General features: G+C 59.5%; 2 protein-coding genes across 43 annotated transcripts in view; both read left to right on the top strand.

Annotated features, from left to right (window-relative positions):
* The first annotated feature begins 197 nt into the window (after positions 1-197).
* On the top strand, positions 198-16,679 carry LOC135175332 (uncharacterized). 42 transcript variants are annotated; one of them, XM_064143311.1, is made up of 16 exons: positions 4,194-4,260; positions 4,401-4,593; positions 6,039-6,192; positions 6,333-6,464; positions 7,141-7,247; positions 7,971-8,159; positions 8,265-8,462; positions 9,903-10,091; positions 10,197-10,394; positions 11,835-11,988; positions 12,129-12,260; positions 12,937-13,043; positions 13,767-13,955; positions 14,061-14,192; positions 15,699-15,852; positions 15,993-16,679. In XM_064143311.1, the coding sequence occupies exons 2-16, from the start codon at positions 4,453-4,455 to the stop codon at positions 16,151-16,153; spliced, it is 2,337 nt and encodes a 778-aa protein (XP_063999381.1). In that variant the 5' UTR covers positions 4,194-4,260; positions 4,401-4,452; the 3' UTR covers positions 16,154-16,679. The 42 variants fall into 42 exon arrangements, with proteins under 42 accessions (XP_063999397.1, XP_063999381.1, XP_063999393.1 ...); XM_064143317.1 differs by having other exon boundaries at positions 4,195-4,260; positions 15,795-15,852; XM_064143297.1 differs by having other exon boundaries at positions 4,196-4,260; positions 14,061-14,258.
* Positions 16,680-20,129: 3,450 nt separating this feature from the next.
* The window catches only part of IGSF11 (immunoglobulin superfamily member 11), a 190,279-nt gene continuing 188,968 nt past the window's right edge, over positions 20,130-21,440 (top strand). Inside the window, exon 1 of the mRNA XM_064143334.1 lies at positions 20,130-20,219. The gene's annotated coding sequence lies outside the window, so the exon portion shown is untranslated. The remainder of the gene's footprint in view (positions 20,220-21,440) is intronic.

Genomic DNA, 21,440 nt, shown 5'->3' with positions numbered 1-21,440 from the left:
AAAGCAGAGGGACAGGATGGCTTCCAGAAACCACCTGGGCAGGCAGGAGAGCTGGGCCCAGGTGAAGCTTGTGAGGTTCAACGAGAGCAAGGGCGGAGTGCTGCATGTAGGCGGGAGCAAGCCTGCCTGTCACTGCAGGCTGGGGGCGGAGGTGATAAAGAGCAGCCCTGGGGGTGTTTGGGAGAAGCTGAGTGTGAGCACGTGGTGTGAGCTTGCGGGACAGAAGAAGAGTGTCAGAGGTCTGTAGGTGTCTGCTGGGATGTGCAAGCAGCTGTAGAAGTTTGTCCAGGTATGTAGATGTCTGCAGGGGTCTTATAAAATGTCTGGAGGCTTCTCTGAGTCTGCAGAGGTGTGTGGGGGTCTGGAGGCATCCGTGGGTACATTTAGGGGTCTGGAGGACTCTCTGGAAGTCTATGGAGTTTTCTAGGTGCCTGTGGAGGTGGTTAGGGGTCTTCAGAGGTGTCTGTGGTGCTGTAGGTATGTCTCAAAAGTCTGTAAAGGTCGTGAGGTGTCTGTAGAGTTCGTTATGGGTCTGCAGGGTTCTCTACAAGTCTGTTGAGATTTTGTGGCTCTCTAGGGGCCTCTTAAAGATCTGTAGGGGTCTGTTGGTATCTTGAGGCATCTCTAGGCATTTGCTAGAGATCTGTAGATCTGTGGAGAGGTCTCCAGATGTTTCCCGAGGTCTCTAAGCAGCTTGGAAAGGTGTGGAGGGCACTGTAGAGGTCTACAGGGGTCCCTGGAGGGGTCTGTATATTTCTGTAAGGATCTGTAGGGGTCTGCAAGTGTCTGTAGCATTCAGTAGGTGTGTGGAGGTTTCTGTATGGGTCTGCAGGCATCTTTTAAAGGTCTGAAGTGGTCTCTAGAGCTCTGTCAGGCATTTATTAAGTGTCTACAGGAATCTATTAGACTGGAGTGGCCTGTAGGGTTCTGTAGAGGTGCAGAGGAGTCCGTGGGTGTGTGTAGACACCTTTGAAAGGTCTGAAGTTGTCTGTAGGAGACTGTAGACATCTGTAGATGTCTATAGAGTACTGGAGGGGTCTGTAGTTGTCTGTAGAGGTCTGTAGAGCTTTGTAGAGGAATGTGGGTGCCTGCAGCTATCTCTAGGTGGGTGTGGAGGTCTGCAGGCACCTTTTAAATGTCTGGAGGGGTCTGTAGAGCTCTGTCAAGGTCTGTAGATTTTTGCAGGGTTCTGTAGGAGTCTCTAGGCAACTTCTAAAGGTGTGGAGGGGTCTGAAGGTATCTGTAGAGCTTTATCAATGTCTGTGGTGGTGTGTAGGTGACTGTGGGTGTCTGCAGAGGTGTGAAGGCATTGGTAGATAATTGTCAGGGTCTGGAAGAGTCTGTGCAGGTCTGTAGAGTTGAGTAGGTGTTAGGAGGGTTCTGTGTGGGTCTGTTAGGTGTCTGCAGGCATCATTTAGGGGTCTGTAGATGTGTGCAGGGGTCTGTTAAATATCTGGAGGAGTCTGAAGGGGTCTGTGGACCTCTGTAGGGGTCTGTATGTGTTTGCAGGCATCTGTAGGAGTCGGTAGATGCCTGTAGGGATTTGCAGGGGTCTGTTAGTTGTCTGTAGAGGTCTGCCTGGGTCTGGAGGTGCCTTTTAATAAGCCTGTGGAGGTCGGGAGGGTTCTGTAGAGTTCTGCAGTGGTCTGTTAAAGGTGCAGAGGGGTCTGTAGGTGACTCCATTTAATTAAGGAGTTCTTTGGCTCCAGGACGCTTTTGTCTAATGTCTCTAAACTGTAGTAAGCGAGATAGAGGTGCACTGGCAGCATGTGTGCAGATGGCCTCAAACTGAGTGGTGCAATAGAGAAATCAGAGGGACAGGATGGCATCCAGAAAACATCTGGTGAGGCAGGAGAGCTGGGCTCAGGTGAAGCTGCTACGGTTCAACAAGAGCAAGTGGAGAGTACCGCAGCTGGGTAAGAGCAAGCCTGTCTGTCACTGCAGGCTTGGGGTGGAGATGATAAATAGCAGCCCAGAGAAGACCTTAGGGGTGCTAGGGAGAAGCTCAGTCGGAGCAGACTGTGTGAGCTTGCAGGCCAGAAGGAGTCTGTCAGAGGTGTGTAGGTGTTTGCAGGCTTCTATAGAGGTCTTCAGGCATATGCAAGTGTGCATAGAAGTCTGTGCATACCCACGTGTATCTGTAGGGGCCTGTTAGCTGTCTATCGGGTTCTATAGAGGCTTGTAGAGGTCTTAATGGGTCTGTAGATGTCTACGTGCATCTAGAGGGGTCAGTAGATAGATCTAAGTGATGGGCCACTGGAACCAAGGCTGCCATGTAGGCCGGGGCCCGCTCGGTGCACAGGCATCCCAGGCACTTTTTGATGCCATCAGTGACAGCAGCCCCGCATTAAGAAGGGACAGCCTGTGGGTGGGAAGCTGGCCGGGGGCACCCCTGGGGAGGTGGCCGTTTCCCGTGGGTCCGGAGGAAGAGGCGCCCCTGAGGCCTAAATCTGTCTTCCTTCCTCGTCGGCAGCTGGCACCGACAGGGGACGAGGCCTGGCGAGGCAAGAGGCGTCGAGAAGAGAATGGGCGTCGGGCTGGAAAAGCAGAGCTGGGCAAGGCACACTGGGCCTAGGCGCTCGTGTCTGACAGAAACTGTGGTAACGCAAGGGCTTTGCCGCCACCTTGAGTGTGGCCCGCCTGGCTTTGTGCAGGGCGACCTCCCCGTAAGCAGGCTCAGTGTTTGTGCCGTCGTTTGCCTTCGGCTGCTTTGCTCCTTTGGCTGCCCGGAGCCCGGCTGCCCTGTAAGGAGGGCGCGAGCCGGTGTCTCCAGGCCCGTGGGGAAAAGGGAGCAACCTGGTCCCCGAGCCTCCCGTGTAAGCGGGGTAGGGTCCTTTCCACAGGCCCGGCAGCTTCTGGGCTGTGGGCTGCCTGTGCAGCGTGACCCCCTGTACTCGGGGCGTGTCGCAGCTTTTGTCCTTTGGCCACCCCTGAAGGCCTTTGGTGTCCCGAGGCTTCCCTGCGCTCCACACAGTCTGGCGAGGCCAAGTCTGACCCTCTTCTCTCCTGCTCCGGGGTAAGGATGGCTGTCCCAACAGTGGCTGCCCAGGGCTTGCTCCCTCTCCTGGGAAGAGGTGTGTGTATGGCCCCGCCCTTGCCTCTGCGTGTGTGTCTGTGTGTGCGTGCGCGTGCTTGTCGTTTAGGTTGCTGTGAAAAGTGCTGCAGCTTAGCTTAGGCTTCCCAGGAGGGAAAGAGGGGCTCTGGGCAGTAACAGGGCAGTCTCCTTGGAGTCCCCGAGCGGAGTGGGAGCTCAGCTTGCCCCTCCTTGTCCTCTAGGGACACAGCGAAGGCCCCGTAGTTCAGGGCCCGGGTCTCTGCCTCCACGGCAGCGTGTCCTGTTGTCAACGTGTCAGCTCAGCAGCCCTGTAGTCGGGACCTGTGTGGTGAGTTGTGGAGCCCTCTGTCCCTGTTTGTCCCCAGGAGCAGCCCGAGGTCCCTGTAAGCAGGGCCTAGGAGGCTGTTTTAGGCAGCTAAGAGGAAGGAGCCTTGCTGGGCCCTTAGAGGGTCGGGGTGGCTCCCTGGGCTCCTGAAGAGGTGTTGCCGTGCTGCAGCCAGGAGGGCCGTCCCGAAAGTTGGTTGCGGGCCGGAGCCCGTGGCTCCGTAGGTGTTTTTGGGAGTGCCGAGGCGAGAGCGGCCGTCCTGTAAGTAGGGCTGTGTGTCGCGGTGCCCGGCGGGAGGTTGGAGGGAACCCCCCTGTAATCAGGGTGGGTATGTCTGGCCCCAGGCTTTCAACAGCATGGCTCCAGGTTTATTTGGCTTAAGGTGTGCGCCCCGGCCCCCGCGCTTGGGGCTGGGACCTCCCGCCGTGACCCAGCCTCTGTCTGTGAAACCCCACTGCCTGGTTGCTGACTCTCTTTCCTGTAGCTGCAGGTCTAGGCCAATCTCTTGGCTCCCTGGGCGTTGACCCACCCGTAAGCGGGCCCGGGTCGAAGTGCCTTTGCGCTCAGCTGGCAGCCTGAGTGGGGTGCCCGCCCCCGTAGCGGGGTGTGGATCTAGATGCCCCTGAAATGGAGAGGAGGAGCCTCCCTGGGCCTCCGGGACCAGGGCTGCCCTGTAGGCCGGGGCCCGCTCAGTGCCCTTGCATCCCAGGTGCTTTTTGATGCCAGCAGCGACTGCACCCCCCCTGTGAGCAGGATTGTGCAGCCTCTGCGGCCGCTGCTTTACGTACCCAGCTGGATGTGACCAGGGTTCCCGCCTCGCATCCCGTCTCCAGCACTGACCGGAAGTCTGCCGTGCAGCGCTTGGGTGAGACAAGCCCAGGTGGGAGGGCTTTGCGGCGCCGGGGCTGCCTGCGGGTGGGAAGCTGGCCGGGGGCACCCCTGGGGAGGTGGCCGTTTCCCGTGGGTCCGGAGGAAGAGGCGCCCCTGAGGCCTAAATCTGTCTTCCTTCCTCGTCGGCAGCTGGCACCGACAGGGGACGAGGCCTGGCGAGGCAAGAGGCGTCGAGAAGAGAATGGGCGTCGGGCTGGAAAAGCAGAGCTGGGCAAGGCACACTGGGCAAAGGCGCTCGTGTCTGACGGAAACTGTGGTAACGCAAGGGCTTTGCCGCCACCTTGAGTGTGGCCCGCCTGGCTTTGTGCAGGGCGACCTCCCCGTAAGCAGGCTCAGTGTTTGTGCCGTCGTTTGCCTTCGGCTGCTTTGCTCCTTTGGCTGCCCGGAGCCCGGCTGCCCTGTAAGGAGGGCGCGAGCCGGTGTCTCCAGGCCCGTGGGGAAAAGGGAGCAACCTGGTCCCCGAGCCTCCCGTGTAAGCGGGGTAGGGTCCTTTCCACAGGCCCGGCAGCTTCTGGGCTGTGGGCTGCCTGTGCAGCGTGACCCCCTGTACTCGGGGCGTGTCGCAGCTTTTGTCCTTTGGCCACCCCTGAAGGCCTTTGGTGTCCCGAGGCTTCCCTGCGCTCCACACAGTCTGGCGAGGCCAAGTCTGACCCTCTTCTCTCCTGCTCCGGGGTAAGGATGGCTGTCCCAACAGTGGCTGCCCAGGGCTTGCTCCCTCTCCTGGGAAGAGGTGTGTGTATGGCCCCGCCCTTGCCTCTGCGTGTGTGTCTGTGTGTGCGTGTGCGTGCGCGTGCTTGTCGTTTAGGTTGCTGTGAAAAGTGCTGCAGCTTAGCTTAGGCTTCCCAGGAGGGAAAGAGGGGCTCTGGGCAGTAACAGGGCAGTCTCCTTGGAGTCCCCGAGCGGAGTGGGAGCTCAGCTTGCCCCTCCTTGTCCTCTAGGGACACAGCGAAGGCCCCGTAGTTCAGGGCCCGGGTCTCTGCCTCCATGGCAGCGTGTCCTGTTGTCAACGTGTCAGCTCAGCAGCCCTGTAGTCGGGGCCTGTGTGGTGAGTTGTGGAGCCCTCTGTCCCTGTTTGTCCCCAGAGCAGCCCGAGGTCCCTGTAAGCAGGGCCTAGGAGGCTGTTTTAGGCAGCTAAGAGGAAGGAGCCTTGCTGGGCCCTTAGAGGGTCGGGGTGGCTCCCTGGGCTCCTGAAGAGGTGTTGCCGTGCTGCAGCCAGGAGGGCCATCCCGAAAGTTGGTTGCGGGCCGGAGCCCGTGGCTCCGTAGGTGTTTTTGGGAGTGCCGAGGCGAGAGCGGCCGTCCTGTAAGTAGGGCTGTGTGTCGCGGTGCCCGGCGGGAGGTTGGAGGGAACCCCCCTGTAATCAGGGTGGGTATGTCTGGCCCCAGGCTTTCAACAGCATGGCTCCAGGTTTATTTGGCTTAAGGTGTGCGCCCCGGCCCCCGCGCTTGGGGTTGGGACCTCCCGCCGTGACCCAGCCTCTGTCTGTGAAACCCCACTGCCTGGTTGCTGACTCTCTTTCCTGTAGCTGCAGGTCTAGGCCAATCTCTTGGCTCCCTGGGCGTTGACCCACCCGTAAGCGGGCCCGGGTCGAAGTGCCTTTGCGCTCAGCTGGCAGCCTGAGTGGGGTGCCCGCCCCCGTAGCGGGGTGTGGATCTAGATGCCCCTGAAATGGAGAGGAGGAGCCTCCCTGGGCCTCCGGGACCAGGGCTGCCCTGTAGGCCGGGGCCCGCTCAGTGCCCTTGCATCCCAGGTGCTTTTTGATGCCAGCAGCGACTGCAGCCCCCCTGTGAGCAGGATTGTGCAGCCTCTGCGGCCGCTGCTTTACGTGCCCAGCTGGATGTGACCAGGGTTCCCGCCTCGCAGCCCGTCTCCAGTCCTGACCGGAAGTCTGCCGTGCAGCGCTTGGGTGAGACAAGCCCAGGTGGGAGGGCTTTGCGGCACCGGGGCTGCCTGCGGGTGGGAAGCTGGCCGGGGGCACCCCTGGGGAGGTGGCCGTTTCCCGTGGGTCCGGAGGAAGAGGCGCCCCTGAGGCCTAAATCTGTCTTCCTTCCTCGTCGGCAGCTGGCACCGACAGGGGACGAGGCCTGGCGCGGCGAGGCAAGAGGCGTCGAGAAGAGAATGGGCGTCGGGCTGGAAAAGCAGAGCTGGGCAAGGCACACTGGGCAAAGGCGCTCGTGTCTGACGGAAACTGTGGTAACGCAAGGGCTTTGCCGCCACCTTGAGTGTGGCCCGCCTGGCTTTGTGCAGGGCGACCTCCCCGTAAGCAGGCTCAGTGTTTGTGCCGTCGTTTGCCTTCGGCTGCTTTGCTCCTTTGGCTGCCCGGAGCCCGGCTGCCCTGTAAGGAGGGCGCGAGCCGGTGTCTCCAGGCCCGTGGGGAAAAGGGAGCAACCTGGTCCCCGAGCCTCCCGTGTAAGCGGGGTAGGGTCCTTTCCACAGGCCCGGCAGCTTCTGGGCTGTGGGCTGCCTGTGCAGCGTGACCCCCTGTACTCGGGGCGTGTCGCAGCTTTTGTCCTTTGGCCACCCCTGAAGGCCTTTGGTGTCCCGAGGCTTCCCTGCGCTCCACACAGTCTGGCGAGGCCAAGTCTGACCCTCTTCTCTCCTGCTCCGGGGTAAGGATGGCTGTCCCAACAGTGGCTGCCCAGGGCTTGCTCCCTCTCCTGGGAAGAGGTGTGTGTATGGCCCCGCCCTTGCCTCTGCGTGTGTGTCTGTGTGTGCGTGCGCGTGCTTGTCATTTAGGTTGCTGTGAAAAGTGCTGCAGCTTAGCTTAGGCTTCCCAGGAGGGAAAGAGGGGCTCTGGGCAGTAACAGGGCAGTCTCCTTGGAGTCCCCGAGCGGAGTGGGAGCTCAGCTTGCCCCTCCTTGTCCTCTAGGGACACAGCGAAGGCCCCGTAGTTCAGGGCCCGGGTCTCTGCCTCCACGGCAGCGTGTCCTGTTGTCAACGTGTCAGCTCAGCAGCCCTGTAGTCGGGACCTGTGTGGTGAGTTGTGGAGCCCTCTGTCCCTGTTTGTCCCCAGGAGCAGCCCGAGGTCCCTGTAAGCAGGGCCTAGGAGGCTGTTTTAGGCAGCTAAGAGGAAGGAGCCTTGCTGGGCCCTTAGAGGGTCGGGGTGGCTCCCTGGGCTCCTGAAGAGGTGTTGCCGTGCTGCAGCCAGGAGGGCCGTCCCGAAAGTTGGTTGCGGGCCGGAGCCCGTGGCTCCGTAGGTGTTTTTGGGAGTGCCGAGGCGAGAGCGGCCGTCCTGTAAGTAGGGCTGTGTGTCGCGGTGCCCGGCGGGAGGTTGGAGGGAACCCCCCTGTAATCAGGGTGGGTATGTCTGGCCCCAGGCTTTCAACAGCATGGCTCCAGGTTTATTTGGCTTAAGGTGTGCGCCCCGGCCCCCGCGCTTGGGGTTGGGACCTCCCGCCGTGACCCAGCCTCTGTCTGTGAAACCCCACTGCCTGGTTGCTGACTCTCTTTCCTGTAGCTGCAGGTCTAGGCCAATCTCTTGGCTCCCTGGGCGTTGACCCACCCGTAAGCGGGCCCGGGTCGAAGTGCCTTTGCGCTCAGCTGGCAGCCTGAGTGGGGTGCCCGCCCCCGTAGCGGGGTGTGGATCTAGATGCCCCTGAAATGGAGAGGAGGAGCCTCCCTGGGCCTCCGGGACCAGGGCTGCCCTGTAGGCCGGGGCCCGCTCAGTGCCCTTGCATCCCAGGTGCTTTTTGATGCCAGCAGCGACTGCAGCCCCCCTGTGAGCAGGATTGTGCAGCCTCTGCGGCCGCTGCTTTACGTGCCCAGCTGGATGTGACCAGGGTTCCCGCCTCGCATCCCGTCTCCAGCACTGACCGGAAGTCTGCCGTGCAGCGCTTGGGTGAGACAAGCCCAGGTGGGAGGGCTTTGCGGCGCCGGGGCTGCCTGCGGGTGGGAAGCTGGCCGGGGGCACCCCTGGGGAGGTGGCCGTTTCCCGTGGGTCCGGAGGAAGAGGCGCCCCTGAGGCCTAAATCTGTCTTCCTTCCTCGTCGGCAGCTGGCACCGACAGGGGACGAGGCCTGGCGCGGCGAGGCAAGAGGCGTCGAGAAGAGAATGGGCGTCGGGCTGGAAAAGCAGAGCTGGGCAAGGCACACTGGGCAAAGGCGCTCGTGTCTGACGGAAACTGTGGTAACGCAAGGGCTTTGCCGCCACCTTGAGTGTGGCCCGCCTGGCTTTGTGCAGGGCGACCTCCCCGTAAGCAGGCTCAGTGTTTGTGCCGTCGTTTGCCTTCGGCTGCTTTGCTCCTTTGGCTGCCCGGAGCCCGGCTGCCCTGTAAGGAGGGCGCGAGCCGGTGTCTCCAGGCCCGTGGGGAAAAGGGAGCAACCTGGTCCCCGAGCCTCCCGTGTAAGCGGGGTAGGGTCCTTTCCACAGGCCCGGCAGCTTCTGGGCTGTGGGCTGCCTGTGCAGCGTGACCCCCTGTACTCGGGGCGTGTCGCAGCTTTTGTCCTTTGGCCACCCCTGAAGGCCTTTGGTGTCCCGAGGCTTCCCTGCGCTCCACACAGTCTGGCGAGGCCAAGTCTGACCCTCTTCTCTCCTGCTCCGGGGTAAGGATGGCTGTCCCAACAGTGGCTGCCCAGGGCTTGCTCCCTCTCCTGGGAAGAGGTGTGTGTATGGCCCCGCCCTTGCCTCTGCGTGTGTGTCTGTGTGTGCGTGCGCGTGCTTGTCGTTTAGGTTGCTGTGAAAAGTGCTGCAGCTTAGCTTAGGCTTCCCAGGAGGGAAAGAGGGGCTCTGGGCAGTAACAGGGCAGTCTCCTTGGAGTCCCCGAGCGGAGTGGGAGCTCAGCTTGCCCCTCCTTGTCCTCTAGGGACACAGCGAAGGCCCCGTAGTTCAGGGCCCGGGTCTCTGCCTCCACGGCAGCGTGTCCTGTTGTCAACGTGTCAGCTCAGCAGCCCTGTAGTCGGGGCCTGCGTGGTGAGTTGTGGAGCCCTCTGTCCCTGTTTGTCCCCAGGAGCAGCCCGAGGTCCCTGTAAGCAGGGCCTAGGAGGCTGTTTTAGGCAGCTAAGAGGAAGGAGCCTTGCTGGGCCCTTAGAGGGTCGGGGTGGCTCCCTGGGCTCCTGAAGAGGTGTTGCCGTGCTGCAGCCAGGAGGGCCGTCCCGAAAGTTGGTTGCGGGCCGGAGCCCGTGGCTCCGTAGGTGTTTTTGGGAGTGCCGAGGCGAGAGCGGCCGTCCTGTAAGTAGGGCTGTGTGTCGCGGTGCCCGGCGGGAGGTTGGAGGGAACCCCCCTGTAATCAGGGTGGGTATGTCTGGCCCCAGGCTTTCAACAGCATGGCTCCAGGTTTATTTGGCTTAAGGTGTGCGCCCCGGCCCCCGCGCTTGGGGTTGGGACCTCCCGCCGTGACCCAGCCTCTGTCTGTGAAACCCCACTGCCTGGTTGCTGACTCTCTTTCCTGTAGCTGCAGGTCTAGGCCAATCTCTTGGCTCCCTGGGCGTTGACCCACCCGTAAGCGGGCCCGGGTCGAAGTGCCTTTGCGCTCAGCTGGCAGCCTGAGTGGGGTGCCCGCGCCCGTAGCGGGGTGTGGATCTAGATGCCCCTGAAATGGAGAGGAGGAGCCTCCCTGGGCCTCCGGGACCAGGGCTGCCCTGTAGGCCGGGGCCCGCTCAGTGCCCTTGCATCCCAGGTGCTTTTTGATGCCAGCAGCGACTGCAGCCCCCCTGTGAGCAGGATTGTGCAGCCTCTGCGGCCGCTGCTTTACGTGCCCAGCTGGATGTGACCAGGGTTCCCGCCTCGCATCCCGTCTCCAGCACTGACCGGAAGTCTGCCGTGCAGCGCTTGGGTGAGACAAGCCCAGGTGGGAGGGCTTTGCGGCGCCGGGGCTGCCTGCGGGTGGGAAGCTGGCCGGGGGCACCCCTGGGGAGGTGGCCGTTTCCCGTGGGTCCGGAGGAAGAGGCGCCCCTGAGGCCTAAATCTGTCTTCCTTCCTCGTCGGCAGCTGGCACCGACAGGGGACGAGGCCTGGCGCGGCGAGGCAAGAGGCGTCGAGAAGAGAATGGGCGTCGGGCTGGAAAAGCAGAGCTGGGCAAGGCACACTGGGCAAAGGCGCTCGTGTCTGACGGAAACTGTGGTAACGCAAGGGCTTTGCCGCCACCTTGAGTGTGGCCCGCCTGGCTTTGTGCAGGGCGACCTCCCCGTAAGCAGGCTCAGTGTTTGTGCCGTCGTTTGCCTTCGGCTGCTTTGCTCCTTTGGCTGCCCGGAGCCCGGCTGCCCTGTAAGGAGGGCGCGAGCCGGTGTCTCCAGGCCCGTGGGGAAAAGGGAGCAACCTGGTCCCCGAGCCTCCCGTGTAAGCGGGGTAGGGTCCTTTCCACAGGCCCGGCAGCTTCTGGGCTGTGGGCTGCCTGTGCAGCGTGACCCCCTGTACTCGGGGCGTGTCGCAGCTTTTGTCCTTTGGCCACCCCTGAAGGCCTTTGGTGTCCCGAGGCTTCCCTGCGCTCCACACAGTCTGGCGAGGCCAAGTCTGACCCTCTTCTCTCCTGCTCCGGGGTAAGGATGGCTGTCCCAACAGTGGCTGCCCAGGGCTTGCTCCCTCTCCTGGGAAGAGGTGTGTGTATGGCCCCGCCCTTGCCTCTGCGTGTGTGTCTGTGTGTGCGTGCGCGTGCTTGTCGTTTAGGTTGCTGTGAAAAGTGCTGCAGCTTAGCTTAGGCTTCCCAGGAGGGAAAGAGGGGCTCTGGGCAGTAACAGGGCAGTCTCCTTGGAGTCCCCGAGCGGAGTGGGAGCTCAGCTTGCCCCTCCTTGTCCTCTAGGGACACAGCGAAGGCCCCGTAGTTCAGGGCCCGGGTCTCTGCCTCCACGGCAGCGTGTCCTGTTGTCAACGTGTCAGCTCAGCAGCCCTGTAGTCGGGGCCTGCGTGGTGAGTTGTGGAGCCCTCTGTCCCTGTTTGTCCCCAGGAGCAGCCCGAGGTCCCTGTAAGCAGGGCCTAGGAGGCTGTTCTAGGCAGCTAAGAGGAAGGAGCCTTGCTGGGCCCTTAGAGGGTCGGGGTGGCTCCCTGGGCTCCTGAAGAGGTGTTGCCGTGCTGCAGCCAGGAGGGCCGTCCCGAAAGTTGGTTGCGGGCCGGAGCCCGTGGCTCCGTAGGTGTTTTTGGGAGTGCCGAGGCGAGAGCGGCCGTCCTGTAAGTAGGGCTGTGTGTCGCGGTGCCCGGCGGGAGGTTGGAGGGAACCCCCCTGTAATCAGGGTGGGTATGTCTGGCCCCAGGCTTTCAACAGCATGGCTCCAGGTTTATTTGGCTTAAGGTGTGCGCCCCGGCCCCCGCGCTTGGGGTTGGGACCTCCCGCCGTGACCCAGCCTCTGTCTGTGAAACCCCACTGCCTGGTTGCTGACTCTCTTTCCTGTAGCTGCAGGTCTAGGCCAATCTCTTGGCTCCCTGGGCGTTGACCCACCCGTAAGCGGGCCCGGGTCGAAGTGCCTTTGCGCTCAGCTGGCAGCCTGAGTGGGGTGCCCGCCCCCGTAGCGGGGTGTGGATCTAGATGCCCCTGAAATGGAGAGGAGGAGCCTCCCTGGGCCTCCGGGACCAGGGCTGCCCTGTAGGCCGGGGCCCGCTCAGTGCCCTTGCATCCCAGGTGCTTTTTGATGCCAGCAGCGACTGCAGCCCCCCTGTGAGCAGGATTGTGCAGCCTCTGCGGCCGCTGCTTTACGTGCCCAGCTGGATGTGACCAGGGTTCCCGCCTCGCATCCCGTCTCCAGCACTGACCGGAAGTCTGCCGTGCAGCGCTTGGGTGAGACAAGCCCAGGTGGGAGGGCTTTGCGGCGCCGGGGCTGCCTGCGGGTGGGAAGCTGGCCGGGGGCACCCCTGGGGAGGTGGCCGTTTCCCGTGGGTCCGGAGGAAGAGGCGCCCCTGAGGCCTAAATCTGTCTTCCTTCCTCGTCGGCAGCTGGCACCGACAGGGGACGAGGCCTGGCGCGGCGAGGCAAGAGGCGTCGAGAAGAGAATGGGCGTCGGGCTGGAAAAGCAGAGCTGGGCAAGGCACACTGGGCAAAGGCGCTCGTGTCTGACGGAAACTGTGGTAACGCAAGGGCTTTGCCGCCACCTTGAGTGTGGCCCGCCTGGCTTTGTGCAGGGCGACCTCCCCGTAAGCAGGCTCAGTGTTTGTGCCGTCGTTTGCCTTCGGCTGCTTTGCTCCTTTGGCTGCCCGGAGCCCGGCTGCCCTGTAAGGAGGGCGCGAGCCGGTGTCTCCAGGCCCGTGGGGAAAAGGGAGCAACCTGGTCCCCGAGCCTCCCGTGTAAGCGGGGTAGGGTCCTTTCCACAGGCCCGGCAGCTTCTGGGCTGTGGGCTGCCTGTGCAGCGTGACCCCCTGTACTCGGGGCGTGTCGCAGCTTTTGTCCTTTGGCCACCCCTGAAGGCCTTTGGTGTCCCGAGGCTTCCCTGCGCTCCACACAGTCTGGCGAGGCCAAGTCTGACCCTCTTCTCTCCTGCTCCGGGGTAAGGATGGCTGTCCCAACAGTGGCTGCCCAGGGCTTGCTCCCTCTCCTGGGAAGAGGTGTGTGTATGGCCCCGCCCTTGCCTCTGCGTGTGTGTCTGTGTGTGCGTGCGCGTGCTTGTCGTTTAGGTTGCTGTGAAAAGTGCTGCAGCTTAGCTTAGGCTTCCCAGGAGGGAAAGAGGGGCTCTGGGCAGTAACAGGGCAGTCTCCTTGGAGTCCCCGAGCGGAGTGGGAGCTCAGCTTGCCCCTCCTTGTCCTCTAGGGACACAGCGAAGGCCCCGTAGTTCAGGGCCCGGGTCTCTGCCTCCACGGCAGCGTGTCCTGTTGTCAACGTGTCAGCTCAGCAGCCCTGTAGTCGGGGCCTGTGTGGTGAGTTGTGGAGCCCTCTGTCCCTGTTTGTCCCCAGGAGCAGCCCGAGGTCCCTGTAAGCAGGGCCTAGGAGGCTGTTTTAGGCAGCTAAGAGGAAGGAGCCTTGCTGGGCCCTTAGAGGGTCGGGGTGGCTCCCTGGGCTCCTGAAGAGGTGTTGCCGTGCTGCAGCCAGGAGGGCCGTCCCGAAAGTTGGTTGCGGGCCGGAGCCCGTGGCTCCGTAGGTGTTTTTGGGAGTGCCGAGGCGAGAGCGGCCGTCCTGTAAGTAGGGCTGTGTGTCGCGGTGCCCGGCGGGAGGTTGGAGGGAACCCCCCTGTAATCAGGGTGGGTATGTCTGGCCCCAGGCTTTCAACAGCATGGCTCCAGGTTTATTTGGCTTAAGGTGTGCGCCCCGGCCCCCGCGCTTGGGGTTGGGACCTCCCGCCGTGACCCAGCCTCTGTCTGTGAAACCCCACTGCCTGGTTGCTGACTCTCTTTCCTGTAGCTGCAGGTCTAGGCCAATCTCTTGGCTCCCTGGGCGTTGACCCACCCGTAAGCGGGCCCGGGTCGAAGTGCCTTTGCGCTCAGCTGGCAGCCTGAGTGGGGTGCCCGCCCCCGTAGCGGGGTGTGGATCTAGATGCCCCTGAAATGGAGAGGAGGAGCCTCCCTGGGCCTCCGGGACCAGGGCTGCCCTGTAGGCCGGGGCCCGCTCAGTGCCCTTGCATCCCAGGTGCTTTTTGATGCCAGCAGCGACTGCAGCCCCCCTGTGAGCAGGATTGTGCAGCCTCTGCGGCCGCTGCTTTACGTGCCCAGCTGGATGTGACCAGGGTTCCCGCCTCGCAGCCCGTCTCCAGTCCTGACCGGAAGTCTGCCGTGCAGCGCTTGGGTGAGACAAGCCCAGGTGGGAGGGCTTTGCGGCGCCGGGGCTGCCTGCGGGTGGGAAGCTGGCCGGGGGCACCCCTGGGGAGGTGGCCGTTTCCCGTGGATCCGGAGGAAGAGGCGCCCCTGAGGCCTAAATCTGTCTTCCTTCCTCGTCGGCAGCTGGCACCGACAGGGGACGAGGCCTGGCGCGGCGAGGCAAGAGGCGTCGAGAAGAGAATGGGCGTCGGGCTGGAAAAGCAGAGCTGGGCAAGGCACACTGGGCAAAGGCGCTCGTGTCTGACGGAAACTGTGGTAACGCAAGGGCTTTGCCGCCACCTTGAGTGTGGCCCGCCTGGCTTTGTGCAGGGCGACCTCCCCGTAAGCAGGCTCAGTGTTTGTGCCGTCGTTTGCCTTCGGCTGCTTTGCTCCTTTGGCTGCCCGGAGCCCGGCTGCCCTGTAAGGAGGGCGCGAGCCGGTGTCTCCAGGCCCGTGGGGAAAAGGGAGCAACCTGGTCCCCGAGCCTCCCGTGTAAGCGGGGTAGGGTCCTTTCCACAGGCCCGGCAGCTTCTGGGCTGTGGGCTGCCTGTGCAGCGTGACCCCCTGTACTCGGGGCGTGTCGCAGCTTTTGTCCTTTGGCCACCCCTGAAGGCCTTTGGTGTCCCGAGGCTTCCCTGCACTCCACACAGTCTGGCGAGGCCAAGTCTGACCCTCTTCTCTCCTGCTCCGGGGTAAGGATGGCTGTCCCAACAGTGGCTGCCCAGGGCTTGCTCCCTCTCCTGGGAAGAGGTGTGTGTATGGCCCCGCCCTTGCCTCTGCGTGTGTGTCTGTGTGTGCGTGCGCGTGCTTGTCGTTTAGGTTGCTGTGAAAAGTGCTGCAGCTTAGCTTAGGCTTCCCAGGAGGGAAAGAGGGGCTCTGGGCAGTAACAGGGCAGTCTCCTTGGAGTCCCCGAGCGGAGTGGAAGCTCAGCTTGCCCCTCCTTGTCCTCTAGGGACACAGCGAAGGCCCCGTAGTTCAGGGCCCGGGTCTCTGCCTCCACGGCAGCGTGTCCTGTTGTCAACGTGTCAGCTCAGCAGCCCTGTAGTCGGGGCCTGCGTGGTGAGTTGTGGAGCCCTCTGTCCCTGTTTGTCCCCAGGAGCAGCCCGAGGTCCCTGTAAGCAGGGCCTAGGAGGCTGTTTTAGGCAGCTAAGAGGAAGGAGCCTTGCTGGGCCCTTAGAGGGTCGGGGTGGCTCCCTGGGCTCCTGAAGAGGTGTTGCCGTGCTGCAGCCAGGAGGGCCGTCCCGAAAGTTGGTTGCGGGCCGGAGCCCGTGGCTCCGTAGGTGTTTTTGGGAGTGCCGAGGCGAGAGCGGCCGTCCTGTAAGTAGGGCTGTGTGTCGCGGTGCCCGGCGGGAGGTTGGAGGGAACCCCCCTGTAATCAGGGTGGGTATGTCTGGCCCCAGGCTTTCAACAGCATGGCTCCAGGTTTATTTGGCTTAAGGTGTGCGCCCCGGCCCCCGCGCTTGGGGTTGGGACCTCCCGCCGTGACCCAGCCTCTGTCTGTGAAACCCCACTGCCTGGTTGCTGACTCTCTTTCCTGTAGCTGCAGGTCTAGGCCAATCTCTTGGCTCCCTGGGCGTTGACCCACCCGTAAGCGGGCCCGGGTCGAAGTGCCTTTGCGCTCAGCTGGCAGCCTGAGTGGGGTGCCCGCCCCCGTAGCGGGGTGTGGATCTAGATGCCCCTGAAATGGAGAGGAGGAGCCTCCCTGGGCCTCCGGGACCAGGGCTGCCCTGTAGGCCGGGGCCCGCTCAGTGCCCTTGCATCCCAGGTGCTTTTTGATGCCAGCAGCGACTGCAGCCCCCCTGTGAGCAGGATTGTGCAGCCTCTGCGGCCGCTGCTTTACGTGCCCAGCTGGATGTGACCAGGGTTCCCGCCTCGCAGCCCGTCTCCAGTCCTGACCGGAAGTCTGCCGTGCAGCGCTTGGGTGAGACAAGCCCAGGTGGGAGGGCTTTGCGGCGCCGGGGCTGCCTGCGGGTGGGAAGCTGGCCGGGGGCACCCCTGGGGAGGTGGCCGTTTCCCGTGGGTCCGGAGGAAGAGGCGCCCCTGAGGCCTAAATCTGTCTTCCTTCCTCGTCGGCAGCTGGCACCGACAGGGGACGAGGCCTGGCGCGGCGAGGCAAGAGGCGTCGAGAAGAGAGTGGGCGTCGGGCTGGAAAAGCAGAGCTGGGCAAGGCACACTGGGCAAAGGCGCTCGTGTCTGACGGAAACTGTGGTAACGCAAGGGCTTTGCCGCCACCTTGAGTGTGGCCCGCCTGGCTTTGTGCAGGGCGACCTCCCCGTAAGCAGGCTCAGTGTTTGTGCCGTCGTTTGCCTTCGGCTGCTTTGCTCCTTTGGCTGCCCGGAGCCCGGCTGCCCTGTAAGGAGGGCGCGAGCCGGTGTCTCCAGGCCCGTGGGGAAAAGGGAGCAACCTGGTCCCCGAGCCTCCCGTGTAAGCGGGGTAGGGTCCTTTCCACAGGCCCGGCAGCTTCTGGGCTGTGGGCTGCCTGTGCAGCGTGACCCCCTGTACTCGGGGCGTGTCGCAGCTTTTGTCCTTTGGCCACCCCTGAAGGCCTTTGGTGTCCCGAGGCTTCCCTGCGCTCCACACAGTCTGGCGAGGCCAAGTCTGACCCTCTTCTCTCCTGCTCCGGGGTAAGGATGGCTGTCCCAACAGTGGCTGCCCAGGGCTTGCTCCCTCTCCTGGGAAGAGGTGTGTGTATGGCCCCGCCCTTGCCTCTGCGTGTGTGTCTGTGTGTGCGTGCGCGTGCTTGTCGTTTAGGTTGCTGTGAAAAGTGCTGCAGCTTAGCTTAGGCTTCCCAGGAGGGAAAGAGGGGCTCTGGGCAGTAACAGGGCAGTCTCCTTGGAGTCCCCGAGCGGAGTGGGAGCTCAGCTTGCCCCTCCTTGTCCTCTAGGGACACAGCGAAGGTGTTGCCGTGCTGCAGCCAAGAGGGTCGTCCCGAAAGTTGGTTACGGGTCGGAGCCTGTGTCTCCGTAGCTGTTTTTGGGAGTGCTGAGGCGAGAGCGGCTGCCATATATGCACTGCATGGGCTATTCTCTGCCCCAGGCTTGGGTATCTTGGCTTCTCTTGTGTGTTGGTCTGCCTTCCTGTACTCAACAGTTAAATTTATCTTCCTTGGTTACTGCTCTGGCAGTTCTGCTCTGCTTGCTTCCAGATGTAGCTGTGACTTTCTGCTGCTTTAGCTTCTTTGCTAGCTTCTTCACTCCATAACCCGTTCCTTCACATCGCTTGTTGCTTTTCTTCTTATTATTAACAACTAGAGAAACAAAACAACCAACTCAACAAATCAGTGAAATATACTCTCTCAGCAGCATAACTGTTTGTTCTGTTTGTGTCCTGGAGTCCTGTTTTCCCCTAAATTTCTGTCCGCTGTGGTTTGAGTGGGGGAGAGAAAGGTGTGAAAGGACCTGTTCCCCCCCCCCCCCCCAGCCCTGCCAGCCTGATGGGGGGGAGCAAGGGGCCCTTCCTGCAGGAGGTGTGCCCCCTGCTGTGCCCACACTGTAATTGGGCTGGGGATTGGCTGTGGTCTGTGCGCTTGGGAAGTGGTAACTCTGCTCTTTGTCCAGGAAGGGTATAAATATTGCGGGACTTCCCACTTTGGGGTCCCTGCCTTAGATTTTGCCCCTGCCTGGGAGTTCTCCCCAGCCTGAGTAGATTCTGCAGAAGAAGCCCCTGGCGCTCTGCTCCCAAGGATGGCTTCCGACCTTAAGCACCCTTCAGGCAGGCTGAATAGGCCTTAACGGCCCTCAGATGGCCTCTGCAAGACTCAAGGGGGCTAGCGGCTGGACCGCCCTTGTTTTCACCCAGTCTTACTCACCTGTGGGTAACTTTGGCCCAGTGTGGTTATTGATAGTGGGGAATGCTGTTATTTGATAGCTCAGCCTTTTCCAATTTCTGACTTCAAAAATAGTCATATTACGTATGGTATCCTTGTACATCTTCTCAACCTAACTGAATCTGCTAACTAAAACTAAATTGATTTCTGTATATAGTTTTGGGGGTGGGTTCTCAGGAAAATAAAATAACTCTATTTGTCTATAAAATTCCTGACTCGGCCGCATTAATTCCCTGCCTCCACAACACTTGGCTAAGAGTAACCTGTAAGTACCTCCTCTCTGCTAGAGAGAGAAAACCTTTGCTGTGGTGTGATGTGTGGATGGGACCAACCATTTAAAGAATGAGTCGGTCACAGAGCTGTTCCTCATATATCCTGAAGTACAAGTTGTTGGTGTGGCTCATCCTGAAGGAGTCCTGATAACTTTAGCCCATTGCATGCCAGCTGCTATTGTTGAAAAAAAAATCCCTATCCCACTGGAATAATTTTGTGAGCTTAAAATGTTTATTGGGAGAATTTATTTCTTCCTTGGCTCCCTAGTGTTCAGTCTTGAAGGCTTTACATGCCTAAGAGATTCTCTTATTCCCCCTCCTTCATCTCTTAGCTGATCTAATAAAATAATTCCTTTCTCTACAAACTTTATCTCAGTTGCCACCTAAAACCTTCACTACTCCAACAGTACTACCACTGTGAGCAAAGTTGCCACTGTTTCAGTGAATCCAGCTGTGCAGAACTCAAAGGGAATTAGCTGTGCAATCATTTAAAGATGACTCAAATGCATTTCTATGCACAAAAAGTCATAGCATTAAAATCCCAAGTCTTTTCAGGACACGTGTCCCCTTTGTGCAGCTGGGATTTACCCTTCTCTAATAGCATGAAGCTCCCATTTTTATCCCTTTCACAACCATCAGACATTAAAGACGAGAGGGTTTTTTTGTTGTACAGGGGTTTTATGCCTAGAAAAGCATCATTTGCCCAGGGCTGAATCTAAAGCTTGTCTGTCCTGAGTGGGGATAGTTTGGGGAGAAATGCCTTTGAAACTGGTGAGGTATTTGTAACACTGGAATACATCTCTAAAGATGGATTAATGGGTAGAGTATAGCTGAGCTAGTGAAAGGTTCATGATGAATTCAGTTTCGACATGACTGTATAATTTATAGGCCGGATCACACCTTCAATTAGGCATATCACATTCTTTATTTCTGCAGTGGTAGAGTCTAGGAACACCATACATGAGTGTCAGCTATAGTGTGCTTGGTGCTGCACGTGCAGAAATAAAGACATGATGTGAGAGAGTGCACCTGAGAAGAAACAGTAGTCTTCTGGAAGCTAATGCTGCTCACCACTGAACTATTAGTTTGTTGAAGCTTTCAAGATTAATGAATCCATGACTATTTCTATAAACGGCCTCATTTCTGTCTTTGCAGTCATTCTCTTGTGGAGTGCAAGTTTGAATCCAAGGAGAAATCATAGAATCATAGAATGGTCGAGGTTGGAAGTGACCTCAAGGATCACCCAGCTCCAAGCCTCCACTGTAGGCAGAGACACCTCCCACTAGAGTAGGCTGGATGGGTGGGCAGAGGCCAATGGGATGAGATTTAACAAGGCCAAGTGCAGGGTTCTGCACTTCGGCCACAATAACCCCAAGCAGCGCTATAGGCTGGGGACTGAGTGGCTGGAGAGCAGCCAGGAGGAAAGGGACCTGGGGGTACTGATAGATAGTAAGCTGAAGATGAGCCAGCAGTGTGCCCAGGTGGCCAAGAGAGCCAATGGCATCCTGGCCTGCATCAGGAACAGTGTGGCCAGTAGGACAAGGGAGGTTATTCTTCCCCTGTACTCAGCACTGGTCAGGCCACACCTTGAGTACTGTGTCCAGTTCTGGGCCCCTCAATTCAAGAAAGATGTTGAGGTACTGGAACATGTCCAGAGAAGGGCAACGAAGCTGGTGAGGGGCCTGGAACACAAATCCTATGAGGAGAGGTTGAGGGAACTGGGCCTGTTTAGCCTGGAGAAGAGGAGGCTCAGGGGTGATCTTATTACTGTCTACAACTACCTGAAGGGACATTGTAGCCAGGTGGGGGTTGGCCTCTTCTCCCAGGTAACCAGCAATAGAACAAGGGGACACAGTCTCAAGTTGTGCCAGGGTAGGTATAGGCTGGATGTTAGGAAGAAGTTCTTCACAGAGAGAGTGATTTCCCATTGGAATGGGCTGCCCAGGGAGGTGGTGGAGGCACCGTCCCTGGGGGTCTTCAAGAAAAGACTGGATGAGACACTCAGTGACATGGTCTAGTTGACTGGCTAGGGCTGGGTGATAGGTTGGACTGGATGATCTTGGAGGTCTCTTCCAACCTGGTTGATTCTATGATTCTATGATTCTATGATTCAAGGCCTCATCTGACCTGGCCTTAAACACCTCCAGGAAGGAAGCAGCCACAACCTCCGTGGGCAACCTGTGCCAGTGTCTCACCACCCTCAGGGTAAAGAACTTTCTCCTAACATCTAGTCTAAATCTCCTGTCTTACAGCTTAAACCCATTATCCCTTGTCCTGTCATTACAAGACCTTGTTGATAGTCTCTCTCCAGCCTTCCTGAGGGCAGGAGAAACATTGCAAAGCTGGATAGATAGCTGGTGATGTGGGTTTGGGGTGGAGGGTTACCAGAGGTTGTAGTTTTGCTGCTGAGGGCTATGTGGGTTCCTGCCTTCAGGGCTAATAGAGGACTAAAGAAAAGAAAGAGAATTTGCCTTTGTTGCCATTTAAGCTTGCTGAGAGCCCAAAAGTCCAAGAGAACAGAAATAAGGGTGCCTCCCTTCTCCCTTTCTCTTATCATAGAGTATTTTTCTTATCACAGAATCCACCAGGCTGGAAGAGACGGCTAAGATCATTCAATCCAACCTATCACCCAGCCCTACCCAATCAACTAGACCATGTGTGATGGTTTGGGTGTTACCTACCTCCCCCACACTTAAGAAAATCACTGACTAAATTCAGCCAATCTGGAAATTGAATGAAGCTTTATATATACAGCTTAGCAGAATATGTGAGCAGATATTTACAATGTTTACAGCTGTATACAGAAATATACCAGTTAAAGTGTGATGGTTTGGGTGTTCCCTGCCCCCCCACACTTTAGAAATTACCCAGACTAGGCTCAGTTGACTCTAGGAATATAAATGAAGCTATTTATTTACAGCATGCACAATATACAAACAGATATTTACAGTGTATACAGTTATAGACAGAAATATACAAGGTAAAAGGTAATACAGAAGCACAACTCCCCTCCCAGAAACCTGAGTCCCCAGGAGGGGCTCTCACCCACCCCTGCACCTTCCCCCTGCCCCTCTCAACCTCACCCCAGTCCCAAGGAAGAATAGAGGTTCAGCCAAGAGGTTAAGAAGCAAAGGTGAGTGGAAGGTGTGTTAGTGAGATGTTGCTCAGTCAGCCGCCCAGCCAGAGTGAATAAAAGATGGTGAGAGTGTTATCTAACGTTTTCATTTCTCCTTCCCAAACTCCTTTGCAAGACTCTGAGTGAAGTAGACATCACCATTGTTTTCCTTTCACAGCCTGTAATCTAGTTCTTCTCACCGAAACATTCTAGCTAGCTTCAAACTAGCACAAAAAGTGATCCAGAAACACAACAACCCTCCCAGAAACTAGAGTCCCCAGGAGGGGCTCCCACCCACCCTTCCACCTTCT

This window comes from Pogoniulus pusillus, chromosome 5 (genome assembly GCF_015220805.1).
Source record: "Pogoniulus pusillus isolate bPogPus1 chromosome 5, bPogPus1.pri, whole genome shotgun sequence".
Classification (NCBI taxonomy): Eukaryota; Metazoa; Chordata; class Aves; order Piciformes; family Lybiidae; genus Pogoniulus; species Pogoniulus pusillus.
Note: the sequence above shows the minus strand (reverse complement) of the source record. Positions and strands in the feature narration are given on the sequence as shown.